The 22,932-nt window shown below is 37.6% G+C and overlaps 1 protein-coding gene across 9 annotated transcripts in view; it reads left to right on the forward strand.

The window, feature by feature from the left end:
• Positions 1-22,932, forward strand: part of LOC133840589 (traf2 and NCK-interacting protein kinase) — a 37,092-nt gene that overhangs the window by 1,179 nt on the left and 12,981 nt on the right. For all 9 annotated transcript variants that reach the window (XM_062272502.1, XM_062272508.1, XM_062272503.1 and 6 more), the window contains exons 3-6: positions 5,241-5,306; positions 21,564-22,008; positions 22,078-22,320; positions 22,386-22,876. In XM_062272502.1, coding sequence (XP_062128486.1) covers positions 5,241-5,306; positions 21,564-22,008; positions 22,078-22,320; positions 22,386-22,876 — 1,245 coding nt within the window. The remainder of the gene's footprint in view (positions 1-5,240; positions 5,307-21,563; positions 22,009-22,077; positions 22,321-22,385; positions 22,877-22,932) is intronic.

Raw genomic sequence — 22,932 nt, forward strand, 5'->3', positions numbered from 1 at the left:
TTAAGCAATTTCCGCATTGCAGCAGCTCCAACGTCTTGCACACCCCACCTGCCCCTCTAATCTTCTTATTACTTCTGTTTTGTTGTCTTGCTCGCACACTGCTCAGAATTCACTTTCAAGTTTCGATGGCACTGCAATTCTTTGACTTATCAATTGTACAAACATGTCGATTGAACAACACTTCTTTTGCAATCTGATAAGAATTTTTTGTTTTGTGTCATTGAACTGTATTTGCTTTTCTATGCGAGATCACTGCACAAAGAAAACAAGAGCGATATGCAAATAGTTATTGCAAAAAATATGCAAGCATGACTGTGGCAACGCCCACTCTCCACCTACTCTAATAATACTTAATAATTAACCATACCACAATAATAGGTCTTACATTGGCATTTTGCATTTTGCGTGGCCAATTATTAAGTATGCGCGCCGCTCTCTTTGCGTATCCACCACCCCAAAAACCCCCCGAAACCGCAAGCAGCCAAGCAAAGTCCACCCTCAACTCACCACCCACCACCACCACCAACGGCAACAACACCCACCATGCCAGCCAGTGACCGGCCGGTGTCAGCGTCTTGTGCGCTGTCTCTTGTTTATCGGTGTTGTTGTTGTTGCCATTTCTGTTTCTGTTTTTTTCTTCTTATTTTTCGTTTCTCAATGAACACGCACGTTGCCTTTTCGCCTATGCGGCGGCGTTGTTGCCTTTCTCTTTCAGCAAACATTCACCACAGCGCATAAACTCACCACTGCCGCCCCACGATGGGCCGGCACACACTGCGTCGAAGTCGACGCCGATGCCGACGTCACTGAGGCTAAAGCAGCGCCGGCAGCAGAAAGTAAAGTTTTTTTTTCCTTGTGTTGAGGAGTAGAGTTTGCTGTCTGTGTGTCGCCTGTGTATCTCTCTGTGTATGCGTGTTCGTGTGTGTGAGTGTCCGTTTGTTGACTCTGTCTTGTAGCTGGGTGGGTGGGTTGGTGGGGTGTAGAGTTGGGGTAAAGAGGTGGATGCTTGTGTGAGTTTATGTGTGCTGGCATGTGCATGTGTGCGTGTGCATAGTCGAAGTGAAGACGAGACAAAAACGAGACAAGAATGAAAATTGTTTAGTTTACTTTATTAAAAGCAGCAACTCCATGCGTGTGTAAATACATGCACATACATGCACATGTTAATGTGTATGTGTGCAGACGACATGAAGATGAAGATGATGATGATGAAGCACTGAAGAAGTAAAAAAAACTGGGCAGGGGTTTATGATGAGTTGTTGTTGTTTTTTGTTGATGTTGCTGCTTTTGCTGTTGGCCTTCTCACAGCAGGCGCGTGGGCGCCGCGTCTGCGTTGGCTTTTTAAAGGTCATTAAACAATGAAAAATACGTGCCCCGAAATAGTAAACGCGTTGTTTGTCTATGTCGCAGTAGCAGCAGCATCCAGGCGCTGCGCTGCTGCTGCGCAGCTTGACAAAAGGTCACAGTCCTTAAAGCTGTGGCTCGTTGACGTCGTTGCGGGGCGAATGGCATGTGCTGGTTAAGCTTCCTCTTACCATTCTATTTCTTTTGTCGAAACTGATAACACAAAGCAAATACACACTGAAAATGCATTAATCAGCGCATTTTCATTAATTATTTTACGATGCTTCTTCTATGCAGTTTTGATGTTTTTTCTTGTTGTTGTTTTGTCTTTTTCTTTCTCGCTGTTGTTGATAACGTAAACTCGTTGCAGTCACTGTCACTGCTGACGTCGCAGTCTTTGCTTTGCTTTGCTGATTGCCTTCATTATTTTGTGCATGGCCATATGTCGACGCTTCTCACACATATACTCACACATATAGGCGCGCTCTCTGTCTGCGTCTTTGTTTTTCTTTTATGCGTATCTATGTATGTGTGTGAGTTTGTGTATTTATTTTAATCAACGTTTATTGCATTTGGTTTTTGTGCGATAAAAACGTGTTCGCCCACATTTGGTGTATGTTGAGTTGAGTGCTGCAATTTGTGCAGTTGAAAGAGCCAGAGAAAGACAGAGAGAGAGAGAGGGAAAAAAATCACACACATGTTTGGGTTTGGTCTGATTGTGGGTTAAGTCAACATGGCTGGCTGGGTAAATACACGGGGAAAAACGAATTACCAAATATTCCAAATACCAGATGTACACACAATGAATTTTATTTACATACATTACATACATATATGCGTATATTTGTGTGTGTTATTTTATCCATTAGGATAATTATACACTCCTGTATGTTTTTTTTTTGGTTGAGTTGATTCTATATTTGCGTGACTTGGCGCTTTAAATAGAAACTTTATCTTTCACACATATTTGCCAGAAATAAAAAAGCTCGCTGTAATTTTATATGTATTACATTCCTAATCGAATTGGTCACAGCCCACACACGATATACATATAAACTAGACTTATTCATATGCAAAGAAAAAGCTGCTGCTATTATTTTGCATGGGCGTTCAGTATGTAGTCAGTCCTGTTGGCTAGTCTCCTTAATGCATACACACACATACATATGTATATGCATGTGTGTTGCGTACATGTATCATTGCTGCTCTAACTGGGCCAAGCCTCGAATGCGACCAAAAAGAAATCCAGTTTTGCCTGTGCCCAGTAAATATACAAAAAAAAAAGCAGCCTCAGCGAGTTTTCGACTAGCGAGTTGTTTAGTTTTAGCTGTAGTTGTTGTTGTAGTTGCACTCGCACCCGTTTCAACAAATACAACAGCAGGAGAGCTTTATTTTGCAGGAGCGACAGAGAATGCAAGAACATCAACTGACTGATAACTGTAACTTAAGCTCGGTCACTAAAACTCACACTCTATTGCTGTTTCAGTCGCACACTCATGCTGCCATTTGACTTGCATTTCGTTAACATGTCAACGTTGCTAATGAGTCATGATGTGTGTTGAATTCCAAAGGGAGAGCAGAACAACACTTGGCTCATTTTTTCGTGCATTTTTAATTGATTTTTACAACGTGAAGTAATCAGCCCGAAATAGCAGTAATTGCTGACGCGTCCCCCCCCAACCATCTCCCGTATAGCTTTCTCGCTCTCACTCAGCCTGCTGCATGTGTTTGACACACTTTGCAAGAACCACCAGCAAAACAATAGCACCGTGTTGGGAAGAAGGAGAAGGAGGGAACGATAGCGATGGCTCATTTGAAGGCAGCCATAAATCTACTTAAGGCAGCTTTCAATAGTTCCTTCTCGCTCTGCCCGCCCGTCGACTGTGTTGTACTGTCGTTGTATTTGCTTTGTTTTTGTTCCGTTTTTATTTTGGTTTCGAATGCGCCGCTTTGTCTTCTGCTCTATAATTCGTGCGGTTGCTGCTTGAGCACATCAAACAAGCAGCAAAGCAGCCTGCAAATTGCAGCACAGCCACAGCTCAGCCTTTGTCTGAAGGGGGGCTTTTCTTGTTCTCTGCTTCTTCTACTCTTATTTTTTTCCATTTTTTTTTTTTAATGTGCAGCTGAAGCTTTTAAAGAGTATCGTTGAAGTCGTCACAAGTGCTCGCCCCTTTCTTTCTTTGCCCATGAAATGCAAGACGATGAAGCAGAACGCTTAAGATGCAAACGCAAAGCAAAAGCTAACGAAGGAATTTAAAGTGCTAACTAATCAGCTGTAAAAAAGAGTGCTCAAGTTCCGCATTTTGTGTGCAATCGGCTTTAAGATTTTAAGTGCGGTTGCTATCGATAGTTTTTTTTGTTGGTTGTTATTAAGAATGGGGAATAAACCAATCTCAGGATTTATTCTTAGCAACAATCTATAGAAATCGTTTATCTAAATTATATTTTAAAGAATTTTGTACAATTTTTGAAAGTAGGACAATTAAAACTAAAGTATTACCGTTTAATTACTGAAATAAATTACATTAGCTGTAGAATTATTATAATAAATGAAAATTAATTTTAAATAGGAAAGATAGTAAATCTAGGGTGGATACCCTATAAATATATTTCGTGTATCATTCCTTCAACTAGATTTACAATTCCTGCCAGCAGGTGACTTGGAAAAATCGAAAGAATAAGTTTACTAAAAACATAATGACATAATTATTTAATGTGCTGCATCATTTCCCTGAACAATCCTACAAAGTTTTTTGTATACTCTGATTATGGAATATAGAATTTATATGAAATCTATTTTATTACAAAAGTAGTAGGACAAATAATATACTGATGTAAATCTAGTTGATATAGATACATAATTTTTTAATCTAGGAATTCGTACAGACAAGAATTCTGCTGAACAACTTCTATGAAATTCATCGCATACGCTGCACTAGTTTCTTCCTAATCCGTGTCATGCTTATCGCATTTGTGAACTGCATTCACCTTACCCTATCCTATGCTAAACTTGCATGTCTTCTCAACTTCCCCTTTTCTCCTCATGGTTGTTGTTGTTATTATTTACCTGGTCTGCCCTTTAACCCCTTTCGGCTTGTCATAAACAGAATTTAGAGCATTGACTGCCCTGCCTCCCATTTTGTTGTTTTGCTGTCAAAAAAAGCAAGAGAAGAAGTCAGTTACCTGTTGAAATTGTTGTTGTTGTTATACTTCTTGTTATTTTAATTGGCATTTGCCTTAGCTGTCGCTAGTTCTCTCTCCCCCACACAACCTCTCCCTTTCCCTTCCTCCTCACTCTTGTTCGTCTGCTTCACCTGTCTAGTGGGTCGTGTCACGTCGTTATGTATCGAGTCTGTAGACTCGTGTTGCCTCGTGAGTTGCGTGTCAATGAACTCGCATGCGATTTGTTGTTATATGGCTTGACATGGTCTGTGGAGCGGAGGGGGAAGGGGGAGGGGTAAAGAGAGAATGAATGAGATTGGTGGCTTGGGGGCATTTGGGGGAATTTGGGATTTGTATTAAATGCCGCTTTATTTTGGAACGTTGGCCGGATTCCTCCTTATTTGTATTATTATGCCTTAATAATTTGTTTACACAAACAAACAGCAACGAAGCCAAAATAACAACGCTGCAGCTCGAGATGTTCTTGCTGTCATTGTTGTTGTTGTTGTCGAGGTTCTCGTTGTTTTGTTGCCTTTTTGTTAAGTGTCTCTGCAGCCCCGCCCTAAGCTCTGAACTCATCTCATCTCTTTGCCTGCCTGAGTTTCCGAGTTTCGTTTCGTTTCGATTCATTTCATTGTTGCTGAAAAAGGATTTTTTGGGCGTTTCCCCTGCTGTTGTTCCTCATTGTATTTAATTGCTAAACTAATGTTTGACTTTTGCTTTTGTCCTTGCAGGATCCAGCTGGCATCTTTGAGCTCATCGAGGTCGTTGGCAATGGCACCTATGGCCAGGTCTACAAGGTAAGTGCAAAATCGATAAAGAAAGAATGAAAAATAATACATTTTTTCGACATTTAAATGCATAGCAGAAAAAGATACTTTTCATATATAGTAAGAGACTGTTTTTTTGCATTCGAATGTCGAGTTTTTGGTTTTTATGGCCAAATTTGCTGCAAGCTTTCTATCGAGAGGCTCAATTGAGGAGGCAATTTGGTTACGGCGCAATGATCTCACAATTTCAGAGCGTTTCTTGCCGTTGTTGTTGTTGTCTTGTAATTAGCAATCATTAGACTTTATGCTTGAATGCGTCGCCGTAGTTGCGGTTTTTTCTCTAGCTGTTTGCCTGCTGGGATGCATACGTAGCCGTAGATACAAATGTATCTTTTAGTTGAGTCTATCTGTCTATCTATTTCAAAACAAGCTGCGTCATTTGCCGCTGCTGCTGCTGCTGCTTCGGCTGCTGTTGATGTTGCCTTAATTAGTTGCGAACCGCTAGGCGGGCGAGAAATGAGAAATGCTCGTAACTCTTGCCTTGCCACCAAAAAGTTCTCTTCTCTGCGCTTCTCACACATTAACACATTTCGCTCGCACACTCGCCTTAGGGCTTTCCAAAGCAAAACAACAAGAGCAACAATCATCATAATGATCATCATGATCATTACGATCATCGTCGTCGTCGTCGTCGACATCGTCATAATAATCACATCAAAGATTTAAACCAAATGCTGCGGCTGTCTGCCGGTTGTTTATCTGGAAGCCAAGGCAAAACAATGCCAAGACTTTGTATTTAAATTATAAGTTTAAAATTGTATCTGCAAGATCCAACACCACACAAACAACAACAACAGCAACAACACTACATAATGCAGCTGCTACGAAAATAGACACTGTGGGGATTACCGTTAGCATTTGTTGCTTGCTCTCGCTCCACACTCTTCCTCTTTTTCCACTTCTTCGCTTATGTTGCTATTCTGCTCTGCTGTGCTCTTGTGGCATGCGCTGCTGCTATGCGCTTGGGAGGCCAACGGCAAGTTCTTCTGCTGTCTGCTTCTGCCTTTGCTTGCTCCTCCCCCTGCTCTTCTCCTCTTCACACATTCTTACACACACGCATACTTTGTAGGGGGCTTAGCTCACCGCCGCCGTCACTGCAGCGATTGCATGTTGACTATCGATAACTGTCGCTGGCGTAAAGCGCTAATAGATTTGGACAACGATTCATTAGCAGCGAACAGCAGTGTTGGCATTCTAAGTATCGATAACTGTCACTACTTTAATAGAGATAATCGATATATATTTAATGGGTTCCGTTAAATTGAGGAATTGTTTAGTCATCTTCATTAATTTTTGGATTTGTTTACATTATTTAGTTAATTTCGCCAAAACTTCTTGAATAGTGATTGATTTGTTTTCGGTGATACTCTATTCTTTTTATAGATTGTTTCTATTTCAGTAGAAATATTCAAATTAATTTAAAAGAAAATGTCAATCATTAATTGACGGTACTTAAAGTGTTGATAAACATCGCAACGGATAATGGATTGAATTTAAAATTACTTTTCTGAAGATATGTCTTTTTAATATTGTTTATTTTTTCTGATCCAGCAGTATTAATTGTTTTTTTTTCTATTTAATTTCACTTGATATTGAGCAGGCAACTCTGATGACATTACGTGTAAAATTCTATTTTTTTAGTGGCCTCCCAATTTTAAAAATGTTTTTAATATTTTTATTAAATAATATGTTTATATATACAAGTGACAACAATGTCAATTTGTATTTATTTTCAACCAATTTCGATACTGGATTTATAGTATCGATAGCTGTTAGAGCTTTAATCAATTATAATCGATTTATTTTTATTGCCATTCCAATTAACGATTGCCCATTTCAACCGCCTTATAAGGCACACTCTAATGGTATAATCTGTGCGTACTTAATCCGTTTTTACGAGTTTTTATAATCATATTTATTTATATTTATTTGAATTTGTGAAATCCATTCCGAAAAGTGTCAATCTCTGTGTTGATTTCGCTTTAATTTTGCATGCGTCATTCTGCGCTCACTTGTCTCACATTTTTTGGGCTTAGAAATGCGGCCAATTCGCAAACAAAAAAAATAAAATTATGAAAAGAAAAAAACGTCATCCCACGCCTCCTGCTGTTGTTGTTGTAGCTGCCGCGGGTCGCTGACGGGCGACCTCATTGTCGTATTACCACGCTTAAGCTGCAAGTGGCACGTGGTAACAGAAACACCAGATTATGAGCGTGTATGTGAGTAAAGTTGCCCACTGTGCGACAACTTGTTTCCGTCATTGTTGCTGCTGCTTGGGCATTAAGTAGTTCATTATACTGTCCACGCACACAGTGACAAATCACAGGGAGTATGCGTGTGCGAGTGTGTGTGTTCCTGTGAATATGTGTGTGTGTGTGTGTGAAATTAGCATGAGTAATACGCAAAGATGCTTTTTGAGTCGCTGTCGCTTGCATGTGACTTGTCGCTAGAACGCACTATGAGAGTAACGGACAAGTTGTTGACGTTGTTGTTGCTGCTGTTGTTGTTGTTGGTTTGTGGTTCTCGTTGTTATCCACTTGTTGTTGGCTTCAATTCGTTCGCTTTGCGTTTCGTCTCTGTGTCATTTCTTAGGCATTTACTGGCTTTTGGTTTTTATTGACCGACAGTTAACCGGTTTTATTCGCGTTCTCTCGCTCTTCCTCTCTCTCTCTCTCTGTCTCGTTGGTCTCGCATTTTTAGTTGCTTATCAAAAATTAGTCGCGTCATAAATTGCAAATTGTTATAGAAAAAAATAATCTTCCATTTAGGCAGACCCCGAGATTTGCAGCTTTCGTATGTGGAACAGCTTTTTAAGTTAATTTCTTTGCAATTTGTGACGTCACTGGCGACATTTCTACGAAATTCGTTTGTTTCGCTTCGTTTAATGCGACTTTGATTTATGCATCGAGTGTTTTGCCTCCTCCCCCGTTCGTATTAATGGCCCCTCCCTCGCTTACTCTCTCTTCCCCCTTCTTTGTCATCATCCATTTGCTTTGTGTGTAGTCTTGTCATTTGGGTTTATCAGCTAATTTCTCGTACGTTGTTTGCACTTCCGGCTTGTTGATAACTTTTTTTTTATTATTTGTTATTTTATATTTTTTTTTAATTTATTGCTACTGCGCTTTTTTTAATTGCTGTTTATCAACAGATGAACGAGCAACGTGAGTCATCTAAAGTTTCTATATTTTTTTTTCCTCTTTGTGGAATCGAGAAATGTTGCGCTTAGACATGAGTACATGACAATTTGAGTTTTATAAAGCTGAGAAGGTAGAATTTTTGGGTGTGTGTGTGTGTGAGGTGTGTTGAGAATGATGTATTAATGCATTGAGAAAATTGTTGGCTTTTAAAAGCGCTTTTAAAAGATTAAAATTTTGCCGGCGTAAAAGTTTTAGGATTAACTAGAATCCATTATGGTTTTATCAACTAAGAGAACTTTTAAGTACATTGCCCTTGGGAATTACATGTATCAATAGACAACTTGAGTACTTATTTATTTTAGAAAATTCGTAGAATACGTCCAAAGCATATTAAGTTGCAACATTTAATAAATTTCAAAATATTTCATTTGCAAAATATTTTAATCATTATATTCTCAGTATAAATGGGCTCTCGAAATAATATAGCAAATTCAGAATAAATAATTTAGAAGACACTTTAACGCTAAAGTGAAGGAATCAAGCCAAATCTTCTTTTAATATGAATTTATAAACTAAATATAAATTTATTAAACAAAAAATGCATACAGATCTATTAGCCGCTCAACTTTGGAATGTCTACTACAGGGTTTAAGCCTGTGGTTGACCTTTCAGCCATTATATTAAGCGGCTAACTGCAATCTTGTTTGAAATACAGTCATCATGCTGCGAGTGATCACATGTGAATAGGTATTTATAAAAACATAAAAAAAGAGACAGAGAGACTCGAAACACATTTGCGGTTACTTTGTGCGACCTTCGGCAATTTGGTTAGACTTGGCTTGGCTTTGGCTTTTGATATTCGGGGAGGATTACCGCAAAAATTTCACACGCCGCATTTGAAAGTTATAAATTTTGAGCTTTCGACTTAATTTATGCCAAAAAAAAGTAATAATAACGACCCACACAACATCAGCAGACAGCAACATTATAAACTGCATAACTTGGCAAACTTTAGCAACAATAATAACATTGTAAACTCAACGCGCCGTTTCCCAAGGTCGTCCACCGTCGCCCCCCCTCTCTCTCTCTCCCCCCGTTTTACGTGGCGGCGCATTGACTTTCCCAACGAAGCGACGTCGCTTTGCTTGCGCTAGCAAATATCTGTTTTTTTCCCCTCACCTTTCTTTCAGTTTTCTTCTGTCCATACATATATTTTTTTGATTTTTTGCGAAAGCATTCACAGCGAAAATACACAAGACATACTCGTAAACCTAAATCGCATTTATTGTTTGGCATTTTCGGCTATTTTCGGCTGGTTGAAGTTTTCGGGGCACAACACAGGTTGCCTTGTCAATGAAAAAAGTGTCAGGGCTAGAGATTTAATTAAGCGAACAGAGACGGCCAACAAAACAAACTTCACGCATACACACACTCACGACGCATACACATGCATAGTCATATAAATACATCTATAAAGCAAAGTTAGTGAACCTCTAAAAATACAATGCGATGAAATAGCACAAAACAGAGCACAGAGTGGGAGACAGCGACGGGCGACATTCAGTTAAGCCCCAAAGAGAGCAAAAAGAGAGCGTGTGTGAGTAGTGAGTGAGAGTGCGAGAGAGCGGCGCCGGTGAGGCGTCAAATAATTTGCAATGTTTGCTTTGTGTGAAAGAGAAAGGAACGCACAGGGCAAACTACAACGACATTTTGCTGTTATCTCTTTACATGCGCTCTCTCTCTCTCTAGCTGTCGTTTACAATGTTTTATGCTCTTGTGTCAATGACTCTTTGTTAATGTTTTCAAATGTTGTCTACAACAAATAAAAATTTGCGTAATAATTAGTTTTTGGCTGCTCGCTTTGTGCCTAGCACTTTTTTGCTGTTTTTAGTGTCATTTAGTTGTTGTTGACATTGGTCGCCAAGGGGGGGGGAAAGAGCAAGCAAGAGGGCAGCACATAAAAGCCAAAGTTGTATGTGTGTGCCGAGTACTTGAGCACTGTCTAATTGCAACTTTAGTTTTGTTGATTTCAATTTAACATTTTATGAGGCTGCTGCTTTTGCCGTCTCTTTTCAGCCTTTGTTGTTGCTGCTGTTGTTGTACTTGTATTTCCTGCTTGATTTGTTTATTGCCTTTAATGTGTTTCGCATGTTTCTTTCGAAGTGGCGTTTTATTGACTGCGCCTGCAGTTTTCTGACTGCGTGTGTCTCCCTCTCGCCTCACTCTCTTCGCTTTGTCTGCACGTCTGTCCGTTGGTCTTGTTCTGCGGTCGCGCCTGCGTCACTCGAAATGCAGTCGTCGTAAATAAAAGCTTTACACGCTACGCGTTCTTTTGTTGTTGCTTCTTCTTCCACTACGTTTTCAATGCGCGACTCTCGCGCTTCGTATGCTTTATTATCATGTCTCGCACACACACACAAACACACACAACTCTCGTAAATATGAATTGTGTGTGTCGCGTATATTGCGCGTAATTGGGTCAAAGTTCACAGCTATGCTGGGAGAATGTTAATTATATGGGGCCTCATTTCGCTGTCTAACATGGAACTCTTTAATTCCAACAGCGAGTTTGTTGCGTGGGCGAAAGTTGCCGCTTTTATTTTGGGGAAACGCATTAAACGCATCATTTAAGTTAAGCGAACTCAGCAGGAGCTGCGTGAATTAGAATTGCAAAGCAACGTTAAATCATCGAGAGAGTTTCGAGTGTTTTTTTCTCTGCTTTCATTCATCAATTTCATTTGCAGCCATCAATTCACTTGCTATAGTCATTTCTCTATCTCCCTCACACACTGGAAATGCTTTCAATTTTGTGGTGACTCATCGGCAAACATCATTTCAGGCCCCCATTGCTTGACCTACTTAGGCTCACACTTTACATCAAAAACAAATTCAAATTCAACATCAAATTGCCGCCCACCACGAAAAACGCACAAGCATCGAGGTGAATTTGAGACTCGATAACATGACGGAACTCAACACGGCTGCAATGCAAATGCGCAAATAGTTTGCTGATCTGTCATCGTCATCGCAATCGCTAAGACTCATCGTCATCGACTTTGACTCGAATGTTTATTGCACCCCAAGGTTGCCATTGCATGTGTAAACATGCAGACAACTTATTCAAATATTTAAGCAATTTTTGCTGATTAAGTATGCAAACTCATAGCGATAGAGAGATAAATGCAAAGCGTTGATTTCATGATAGCTTATTGTTTTTCCCTCTCTATCTCTCTTGCGCTCACTTTGGGGCATTTAGTTTTGTTTCCATTTCGAACAACAATTAATTTATGAGTGAAAGTTTTAAGTGTTTTTTTCCTATATATATCGAGTTGATTTTTCTGATATTTTTGCATGCCTAATAAATAAACGAGAGCTCACAATGAGTCGGCTTTGTTAGTGGTAGGATTGAAGCTTACCTAACTGCTGGTCCCTTATCTGCATATTGGTTTACAATGCCCAACCAACCAACCAACCGACCGACCGACCAGACAAACCACGACAAATGCCTCATAATATAATGTGCTTTATTGTGGATGAGTGTATTTATTATTATAATAAAACTCGTCGAGTGTCATGTAATTGGGCGACAATGACGAGCTCATTTTATTCGTATACTTCACTTTCCCGGAATCTATGGCGAACCCGTTGACCCGCAGTTGACAAAATCGTTGCTTCTCCACACACAAAAAGAAAAACAAACACTTAACCATTTGATTGCATTTCGAATCAACATTTAATTCATTTAATTTCAATTTCTCGCTTAGCCCCTGAGACTTGAAAGTGCATGAGAAATTGTGTGTGCTCTCAATTAATTAAATAGAGCGAGCTCTAACTCTCAATTAAATGTATATAATCCCTATGAGGGTTTTTCTGTGCTGTGTACATTGAGGGGTGTGAATCCCAAGCGAAATCGGAAGTTGCTTCAATTTGTGACGTCATCAGGTGACACTCAATACTCAATTCTCTGAACTTGAGCAATATCAAAAAGGCGCTAAAATAAACAAATACATTCTCATATTTAACAAATACAAACAGCCATACTGCAAATTATCTTTTGACACAAATTTCGTTCGCTTATCGCACCACAACATTGAATATATACAATGAAAATCCCTGCAAAATGTCTAGACCCAGATACATATAATATACTGTTTGTATTTCTAAAGATATTCAGGTATATACTATATACTATATTCGTATATGTTGACAATATTGGCATCAACTTTGAAAATAGCTGCCGTGAGTCAAAGGTTTTTGTTCAGCGATAAGAAATACCTCAGGGCAAATATAATTATTGATTTTTATTCGTAATATTTCTTGGCACTCATGATTAAGTCAATGATTAATGCATTATTATTGACTTATAGGAAGTGCAATACATATATTGTGAAATTAAATTAGAAGATAAGATTTCGAACCGTTTAAAAAAGTATTAAATGATCAGTAATCATTAAAAGGAAACCACAGTTTTTGCATTTAAATTCATAACTTATTAGCATTAAATATATTTCTGCGAATTTTTACGTTTCTAAGTCATTTCTATTTCATTAAGAAAACTCCCCCAATCACTTATGATAGTTGCTTAAGCAATTAATTCATTCATTGCTTTTGTGATGACTAAATTTGTTTATCTATAAGCGTTGTGAGTTGGCTCTTAAGAAAGCAATGCGTTTTTTAAACGAATTCCACGAAATGTTGAAGCACAAATGTGCCATATTTATTGTTTATATTATAAACTAAATTGATGTGAACGCACTGCGAGGCTAGGAATTATATTAGTGTTGTGTAAACATTGTTAAACCTATATAAAGATTCTTTCGTTTATTTAAGATTTTTGAACTAGTTTGTTCTGGTTATTCTTTAGATTTTGTTGCACAAATGGAATTTACGAATTATGAATTTTAGCACATATTATAAGTTAAAAAAATAGGAATTTTTGGGCAGTAGCAATTTCTCATGCTACAATAGTTTTAACCAGAAAACAGCAAAACAATGTTTAATCAATTGAACCACAATGAACTAAAGAACAAGAAGAAACTACTGAAAAAGAACAAACTGTGGAACAAAAAGGAACTACTGAACAAGATCGAACTATGGAACCGAAGTGAACTTAGCAAGAATCAATGATGAAAGTGAACTGAACTTTATTCAATTTGTTCAATTTTATAGTTTCAAATATTAAGTTTAGTTTTGCTTGTTTTTTTCATGAACACAAGATTATATTAACATTATTTTAAGCTAATTATATTTGAGTGCAAAGTTAAAGATTGCATAAATTGAAGGCTCTTTTTTTTGTGGGTTGAGTAACAACATTTTGAAAGGTTTATAAACACATTTGGCCCTTTGACTGCCGCTCGAAAAGTAGAACATCAAACAAAACTTGCTAACTGGGTTAACCAGGTACAAGCCAGATAGCTGAGAAGGGAGGAAAGGGGTTGAATGCGGGGGTGAGTAGCCAATAAGCCTATTTGAAAACACTTTGAACACTGGCAGCCAGCACATTTCACTCACTTCTAATGCTGGCAATTTAAATTTGATTTAATAAAAGTGGCAGGCAAGTGCTAAAACAATTTATTAACTGAGAGGGAGTAGAAGATAGAGTGAGAGAGAGAGAAGGGGAGAGGGAGAAGGAGACTTGAACTAAGCAGCTCTGCAATGATTCATCGTTTATTCATTGCACTCGTCGTCGCAGCTCTTAAGGTTATTTCATGCATAGCTTCAACTTTTATTGCATTCATTTATGTTTTGTTCTTTTCATTCTTTTTTTTTTTTAAATTGTTGCAGCATTTTATGTGCCAGCTGCACGCATGTCAAGGGGGCGGGGCAAATAGATGTGGGGAAGAGGCGGTTTTTTGAGGGGGCTTCACTTAACTTTACACACATTGCAACAAAGTTCAATTGTTGTGGCCATTTAAAACGAATGTGCAGCAGCAGTGGAAAGAAAAAACAGCTTTGATTTCTGGGTTAATTAACTACAACAATTGGTAATTGATGCGCAGTCCACTCGCTGCCCCCCCTTAGTCACCTATTACCTCAGAGATTATTGTGAGTAATCACAGTTAACGCGCTTTTTTCTAACATTTTGATACCCTGTCTCAAGTTGCTTTACTACCATATGACATTTGAAACTTTGTTGCCAAAAGTGATAAGATTAGTCATATCGAAACTTTGTGCATTGCCAAAACTATTGGGAATACCACGATTAATAAATAATACTATGCTATTATCATTTTAGTATTTCAGCTTATCAGCATTTTGCAATTAAAATGGGAAATTTTATAAGCATTAATTAGTCATTCTAATGCTTTGCGATAAGATTGTTTCTTTGATGAGAAAAAGGGGATGTTATTAAATTAATTAATTAATATATTTTGAGATCATTCTTTAAACAAATCACAGTTTTTGTTTGCAATCTTATAGAATCGCGTTCTGAGAACTATCTTCTTTTAAATCTTTTTAGGATTGAAAACATGATTCCCAATTTTTTAAAATATAAAATTATGCAAACTTAAGATTTCATTAGTTTGAGAACATTTGTATTTAAAGATATGAAACCAGTTTTCAATCTTTTAAAGATCTTGAAATAAGTTTTAAATCTTTAAACATTTATTCGATTTTGAAAAAAAATCTTTAATTAGGATTTTTCATTGTAGATTCAATATTGAAATCAATCTTAAGTTAATAAAAGCATTTTTCCAATCTTCAATTAAGAAACTTTTCGTTAGCGTTTAAGTAATCCCATTTAAGAAATGAAGAATCCAAAATTTAGTTCTTTATTTAAGAATTTATCTTCTTAGTTCAATTTTAATACAGTTTCTCTATTTATAAAATCTATTTTGTTGACAGAGCAACTGCTGTTGTGAGTTAAATTTTGCAATGTTCCATTTTTTGAAATAAGAATTTAATATTCAAGAAATACCAATCTAGAATTATAATTCTTTGAGGGAAAATTTGTTTATATTTTCTCTGTGTGTAAATGATATTTATTTAGTTTGGTAGAGCAACTTTTTAGTCGACTTTGAGTTGTTAGTTACTTTTTTGTGGTATTTGGAACTACATTAAATTTGCACACACATTTGCCTAGGTGTTGTTGGATGCAGTATGGGGGGCACTAAAAGCTTGCGCAACAGCAGCAGCAACAACAACAGCAGCAGCAGCGGAGGCAGCAGCTGTGTTGCCACAAGATTCAGTGGGCCAGTGGGCCAAAAGCAAGCAAGCAAGTATAGTAAGTAAAGCCAGGCCCACTTTGGTTACTTGACGCATCGCACGGGGCGTGGTTGTTGTTGCCCGCCTCTACTCTAACATATATGGTCTCCATCAGTCTTGGGATCTTTGCTCCCACTTGCGAGACACAATTTCTGTTGTAAATTCAATTGCGGTTGCACTGTGTTGCACGTGTGGCAGCTGCTGCGGTGGGTTGAGTGTGTGAGAGAGATCTGTAACTTTTGCCATTGTTGCCACAAATTAAAATATGCAAGCTCAATGAGCTAGCACTAAAGTCTGTGCCTGCTGCTGCTTGAGAGTTGAAGATGTGGTTTTGGAATTGAGCTTTTGATCTGTTGCCGGCTGCTGAGGTTGTTGCCTAACACACACACACATACACAGCCATTGTCAGGTGGCAAAGACAGAAATGGATCTGCATTTGGAATGTGTTTGGCATGGAGAAATAGAAACCATAATACATTTGTCACGCGCTTTTTGCCTTTGTATCCGTAACCATATATTTGAGATGTCGCCTTTAACTTTGTTTAACAACTGCCATTGTTCAATTCAATAACTCAATTTTCTAAATTCCTATAGTCTCTCTATCTCTCTTTCTTTCTCTCTCTGCCAGCTTTTCCTCCATCTGGTCAAATCATCTAATCCATTTCCTCATTCTACGCGTTTCACTTTTTCTTTTTTGTCTTATCGGAAACACACACATTGCCCACCAGCTGTCTGCCACTTGTTTTGTTTTTTCCTCCGAGTTTAGTTTAGTTTTTCCATCGTTTTTTTTTTTATTCGTGTGTGTTTTTGCTTGGCGATTTGCGTACTCAACCTCCACTTGGCTCAAAACATGTCCAAGTTAATCTTTTTAGCCATTTTTACTATGTGCCAGCGATAATGTCGTGGGAATGCTGGATGAGAAGAGGGAAGCTCAAGGGGTATTTAGACACTTGACTGCATTTTTTTTCTCTCGCTCGCTTCTTAGAGGAGCTTATGTAACCAACGCCAGTTTGCGAGTTTCCAGCTAGTATTTTTGCATTTCTGCGGTGCCATAGAAATGCGAAATGCGAGTGACGTTATCATAACAGAGCAGAGAAAAAAAGACTTTGAATGCGACTCTTAAATACCCTGCAAAAGATTTTAATACCAACTTTATAAAATATTTCTAGTGAAGGAATTTAACAAAATGTAGAAATAATACTTATGAAATATGTGAATACTATGTGAAATACTTTTCCTGATTTATCGATAAATAATATAATACTGTAGAATTCAATTCTATATTACATTTATAATACATATTTATAATAAATACAATTAAAAGAAAGTTACCTATTTTAATAAAAGCAAAACGCTACGGTATTATCAAAAAACTATTAAAAATATATCGAAAAATACTGAAATATGTCAGGGTAGGTATATTTTATTAGTATACCAAAATACTGAAATATACCTAGGTTTGGTATAATTCAATATTTTGTTGTATAGTTTATCGTAAAAATATCAAAATATACCAAAAATACTTCAGTTACTAAATATCAAAATATACAAAATATTACTTTGGTATATTTCATTCATTTATATCGGTATATACTTTTTATTTATCGCTGCAGTGCTTTGCTTTAATTAAAATGGGTAGCTTTCTTTTTTATATTTATTATAATTGCAAATAAGAATTAAATTCTTTAGTGGGTAGCGGATATAATAAATGTTGGCATACAATTTCTATATAAACCAATTATTTTTCTTATTTTAATTTGTTTCCGTTGGTTCTTTCCATCTTTCTACTTATTTGCTGCATTTATTAGTATTTCTTTGTATTTTCATTTGAATAATTATTACTTATTAATAACAAACGATTAGTTTGTCATTAGATCTTTGTATAAGGCTGGAATACTTTTACATTATTCATGTTTTTACATTAGCCAGTCTTTCATTGCAAGAAATTAATGCAGAAATTATAGAATAACAAATTAACAGGGCAACTACAAAATTAATGAGTATAATTCGCTATTTTCTCGAAAGCAATCATTATTTCAGCTACTTGTTAAATTATGGCAAACATTGCTGAAGTTCTACAGCTTGAGCGATGACGTGGGAGAAATATTCATAACTATTCCTTGGATGTTCTTCTAGAAATGATTGTTGAGACAGGAAAAAGCAACGACAGACATCACGTAATGGACTTATTATGCAGATACATATATAATAAATGTCTATATATGTATCTATGTGACTTGTATCTGAAAGTGCACTCTGAAACAACTGCTGCTGCACTTCGTATCTGTATCTGTCTCTGTTTACATAAAATGTGCAATGTGCGTGGATTTTTTCTTCGACTTTGTTTTGTTTGGGTTTTTGTCGTTGCATTTTTCATCAAGTTTATTGTGCGGCTTGATGCTTTTTTCTTACAATATATATATATATAGTAGACTCTCGATGTGTATTTATTTTTCACGCCTGGGGCATTGAGCAGAGTGAGTGTGAGTGTGTGTGTTTGTATCTGTATCTGGCAGATACACAACACTAGACGTGTGGATACTTGTACTGCAACTGAATACTTGAAAACGAAAATAAAAATAAAAACAATACCAAAAAAAAAAAAAAACTTCTGCATAGGTAGGCAAACCCAATTGGACAGCTGCTGTTCCATGATGCGCTTCCATTGTTGACTTTACCTTTAAAACATTTTTCGTTTCGTTTTCTGTTTTCGTTTTTTGTGCTTTCTGGTTTTTGTTTTCATCATATGCTCGTTCAATTATTTGTCGTATTCAGCAGTTTTGTCTTCTTATATGGCCAAAGGCTTGTCGTCGTCTGTTTATTTATTTCTTGGATTGTTTAGCTCTATTTGCTCTACAGCTAAACGGGGCTGAGACTGACTCGTGAGTGCTGTGAATGATTCACAAATATTTTTCTTTGTATTTCTTTTTCTTTCAATTTTTATTGCGGCAATCGCCGTTGGGCTTTGAATTGATTTCGCTGGAAATCGATGTCGTCGACGTTTGCAAAGTCAGTAACTGAGCAACTGGATACGATCCACGATGATGATCCATAACTGGTTGCACCTGCCTGCCTAGAAACCATGGTCAATCGATTTCACTTGCTTGCTCACTCACTTCTCTTTCTCTCTGTTTAAAGGCAGTTTTCAAATCCATTAGTGCATGTCATTAATTTGCATAAAATCTGCACAATTTTTCACAGTCAACCGTTAGAATATGACAAGCATAAGCACGACAAGCAGAGCCACGTCTCTCGACGTCGATGATGATACTACAATTTCACAGCTGCTGGCCAAGAACTCTGAAATTGTTGCTTAATAGCATTTTGATAGAAGCTGCCACAGCAGCTGCAGCAACAGCAGCAGCAACAAACGCCCCGCTGGCTAATCAATAAAACCAAAACGGGGCCCAACTATCAACAACTTCTCAGCACCAACCTCTCAATCGACATCGTCATCGTCGTTGTCATGGTTTTTGCTCTACTTGAAAATGGTTATCATCTCTCGTTAGGCAGTTGATTTATTACGGCCAACGATACGCTGGAAGCTGTTGCTTAGATAGATAGATGCACTCTTCAATTAAAACTGTATTAAATGTAAAATGACTTTTATGCCACATTTAAAAGAGACACCGAAGAGCTGAGGACACGAAACGATGCCAGGAAAAAAAAGGAGAAGAAATACCGAAAACCGGTCAGGACAACTTAATCTTAAACACAAACTCAATCAATTTATGATTTTGATTAAACTGACAGCTAATTGAAATACATTTTTACGCCTTGATTGACTGACTTTAAGACGGGAGAATAATTGACGTTCAAGTCACGTTATGTTTCAATTCTTTTTTGCTTATTTAATGCACACAACCAGCATTAAGAAAGTTGAACCGGATCGCAAAAGCAAACAATTTAAATTGCCATTTTAAGAGATAATAATCAATTTAGTTAAACTGCAATTTATTGTCAATTTTATGGCTAAATATCTCTAAATAAAGTGTTGAGTGCGAGAATTTGTTCAAATCAATTGCAATTTACTTTGCTTTTATTTTAATTCCTCGTTTTATTGTTCGATTTATGCTTCAATTGAGAATGTTATTCGATTGCAAAATTGAACTCAAATGTTGCGTTGATTTCTTCTCTAGACAAAATAAACCATTTGAAATGAAAAAGTAAACAATGATGCTCAATTCTTTTAGCTTTGAGCTATTAAAATACTTTTAATAGCATTTCAAATGCATATTCAATACCAAATCTAATACGCCAAATGGAATTTTATGAGATTTTTCCTTTCACCTTTATACAAGCTTGTGCAACAACAGAATTCATTTCAATTTAATTTAATTAAAATTGCTTAGACAAATCAAGCAATTAAATGAGTGCTCATAAAAGAGATTTCAATTTGTTCTGCAAATGCTTTAATTTAATTTTCTTTTAATCTGACATTTATATGACATAAATCGCTTGATTAGATTCTTCTTACTAAGGAAATTCTACCAGCTTAACTCTGATGAATTAAGCTTTTCAATGAGAAAATACATTTATGGACAAAGCTTGAATTTGTTTGGCAAATACTTTTATACGATTCGCATTCAATTCTGTTTTAATTTGAAAATTCATATATATTTATTGATTCCATTTCCCTATATATTTCTGTCATTTCAATTGATGTGTTAATCTTCTAACCACAAATAACATAAATGTATTCAAATATAAAAGAGTTAAAACTACAATTTTTTAGCACATACTTGTGTTCAATTTTAATTTTATTATATTAAATTCTGTTTTAATCTAAAAATGTATAAATAATTTTATTTGTGAAATTTTATATACATATGTATATTGTTCGATGAAATTCCCCTATATATTTCTGCTAGTTTCTGTTGTGATTATCTTCTCAATCATATGTTGAAATATATAAAAGTACATTTTGTTTAGCAAATACTTGTTTTTAATTCGCATTATATTGAATTCCGTTTTTATGTGGAATTTTATATATATTTCTTGATTTAATTTTCCTATATATAATTTTGCTAAACTTCTTAATCACAAAATACTTTTATACACATAAAAGAGTTTGGCTTTCAGTTTGTTTAGCAAATACTTAAAATTAAATCGCTTTATATTAAATGCTGTTTTAATCTGAAATGTTTTATATATTGCTTGATGAAATTCCCCTGTATATTTTTGTCCGTTTCTGATGTGTTAAAATATAGAAAAGTGAATTCATCTTCTCAATCAGCAATTACATAAATGTATTAAAATATAAAAGTACAATTTTTTTAGCAAATACTTATAATTAATTCGCATTATATTAAATGATTTTTTAATCTGAAATTTTATATACATTTCTTTATTAAATTCCCCTATACATATATTTCTTCCCGTTTCTGATGTGTTAATCTTCTCAATCACAAAATACATTTATGGACTTCCGCCCTGGGATTACTCATGGATGGTTGTTAACCAATTTTCACACTTTGTTGTGTTGTTGGCTACTTGAGAGAGTGTCTGGAGAGTGTGCTTTGCTCCTGCTCCTCGGCACGTTTTCTTCCTGTTCTATTGTTTGAGTTGCATTCGATTGTTGTTTACTTGATCACGACGTAGTTTATTGACGTCGTCGTCGTCGTTAACGCCAACGCCAATGTCTGCCTCATGGTCAGCATTTCTTAATGCTCTTGAAGCGGTTTATTGTTGCTCTTGTTGCTGCAGTTGTTGTTGTTGTCGAGTTCAAGTGTCTGTGACTCTCGAGAGCATTCGAGAGATCTGTCAATGTCGAGTGCATTTTCCCCGCATTTCCACCAATTAAGCGCGTGTTAATTGATCAACAAAAAACCAAGTATAAACTATGATTTTACTCACTCCTTTTTTTCTATCTCTCCTCTTACAGGGTCGTCACACGAAAACTGGTCAGTTGGCTGCCATAAAGGTGATGGATGTCACCGAGGATGAGGAAGAGGAGATTAAGCTGGAAATCAATGTGCTTAAGAAATACTCAAATCATCGCAACATTGCCACCTATTATGGGGCATTCATTAAGAAATCACCGCCAGGGAAAGATGATCAACTCTGGCTGGTGATGGAATATTGCGGCGCCGGTTCTGTCACCGATCTGGTGAAATCGACCAAGGGTCAGAGTTTGAAAGAGGAATGGATCGCATACATTTGCCGAGAGATATTGCGTGGCCTGAGCTATTTGCATTCGAACAAAGTCATACATCGTGACATCAAGGGCCAGAATGTGCTGCTCACAGATAATGCCGAGGTTAAACTGGTTGACTTTGGTGTCTCTGCGCAGCTGGATCGCACGATAGGCAGACGCAACACATTTATTGGTGAGTTCTTAAGAATACTTTAATGAGTCATATCTCAGTGTATTCAACTGGTTTCTTTTTGCGAAACAGGTACACCTTATTGGATGGCACCCGAGGTCATTGCCTGCGATGAGAATCCCGATGCCACATACGATAATCGCTCGGATCTCTGGTCGCTGGGCATCACAGCATTGGAGATGGCTGAGTCACAGCCGCCGCTTTGCGATCTGCATCCGATGCGTGCGCTCTTCTTGATTCCACGCAATTCGCCACCGCGTCTCAAATCGAAGAAATGGTCCAAGAAGTTTCACGGCTTCATTGACACGGTGCTAGGTGAGTCACAGGATCTTTACCTCAATTTCAACTGGTATTAATTGTATTGTATTCTGTAATTATAGTGAAAGACTATCACCAGCGGCCTTACACCGAGAATCTGCTGAAGCACGCCTTCATCAAGGACCAGCCAACGGATCGTCAGGTGCGCATTCAGCTCAAGGATCACATCGATCGCTGCAAGAAGCGCAAGGCGGAGAAGGAGCGCGAAGACTATCGCTACTCCGGCTCCGACAACGACGACGACGAGCCGCAGCTGGCCGGCGAGCCTAGCTCCATCATTCAGGCGCCCGGTGGCGACACATTGCGTCGCAACTTCCAGCAGATCCAAGAGGGTCGCCTGGCCGCTGAACAGCAGCAACATCATCAGCTGCTCGCTCAGGCGCAGGCTCAAGCAGCCGCCGCTCATGCTGCGGCCCAGGCGCAACTGCATCAGCAGCAACAACAGGCTGCCGCAGCGGCAGCAGCGGCGCATGCCGCGCAACAGGCGCAGGTGGCACAACAGCAGGCGCAGGCTCAACAGCCGCAGGCGAATCGACAACAGAAACCGCCATCGGTGAGTGAGAGATCAACGAGAGCAGTGCACTATAATTTCAGTTTTTTAATGTCCGT

Source organism: Drosophila sulfurigaster, chromosome 3 (genome assembly GCF_023558435.1).
Source record: "Drosophila sulfurigaster albostrigata strain 15112-1811.04 chromosome 3, ASM2355843v2, whole genome shotgun sequence".
NCBI lineage: Eukaryota > Metazoa > Arthropoda > Insecta > Diptera > Drosophilidae > Drosophila > Drosophila sulfurigaster.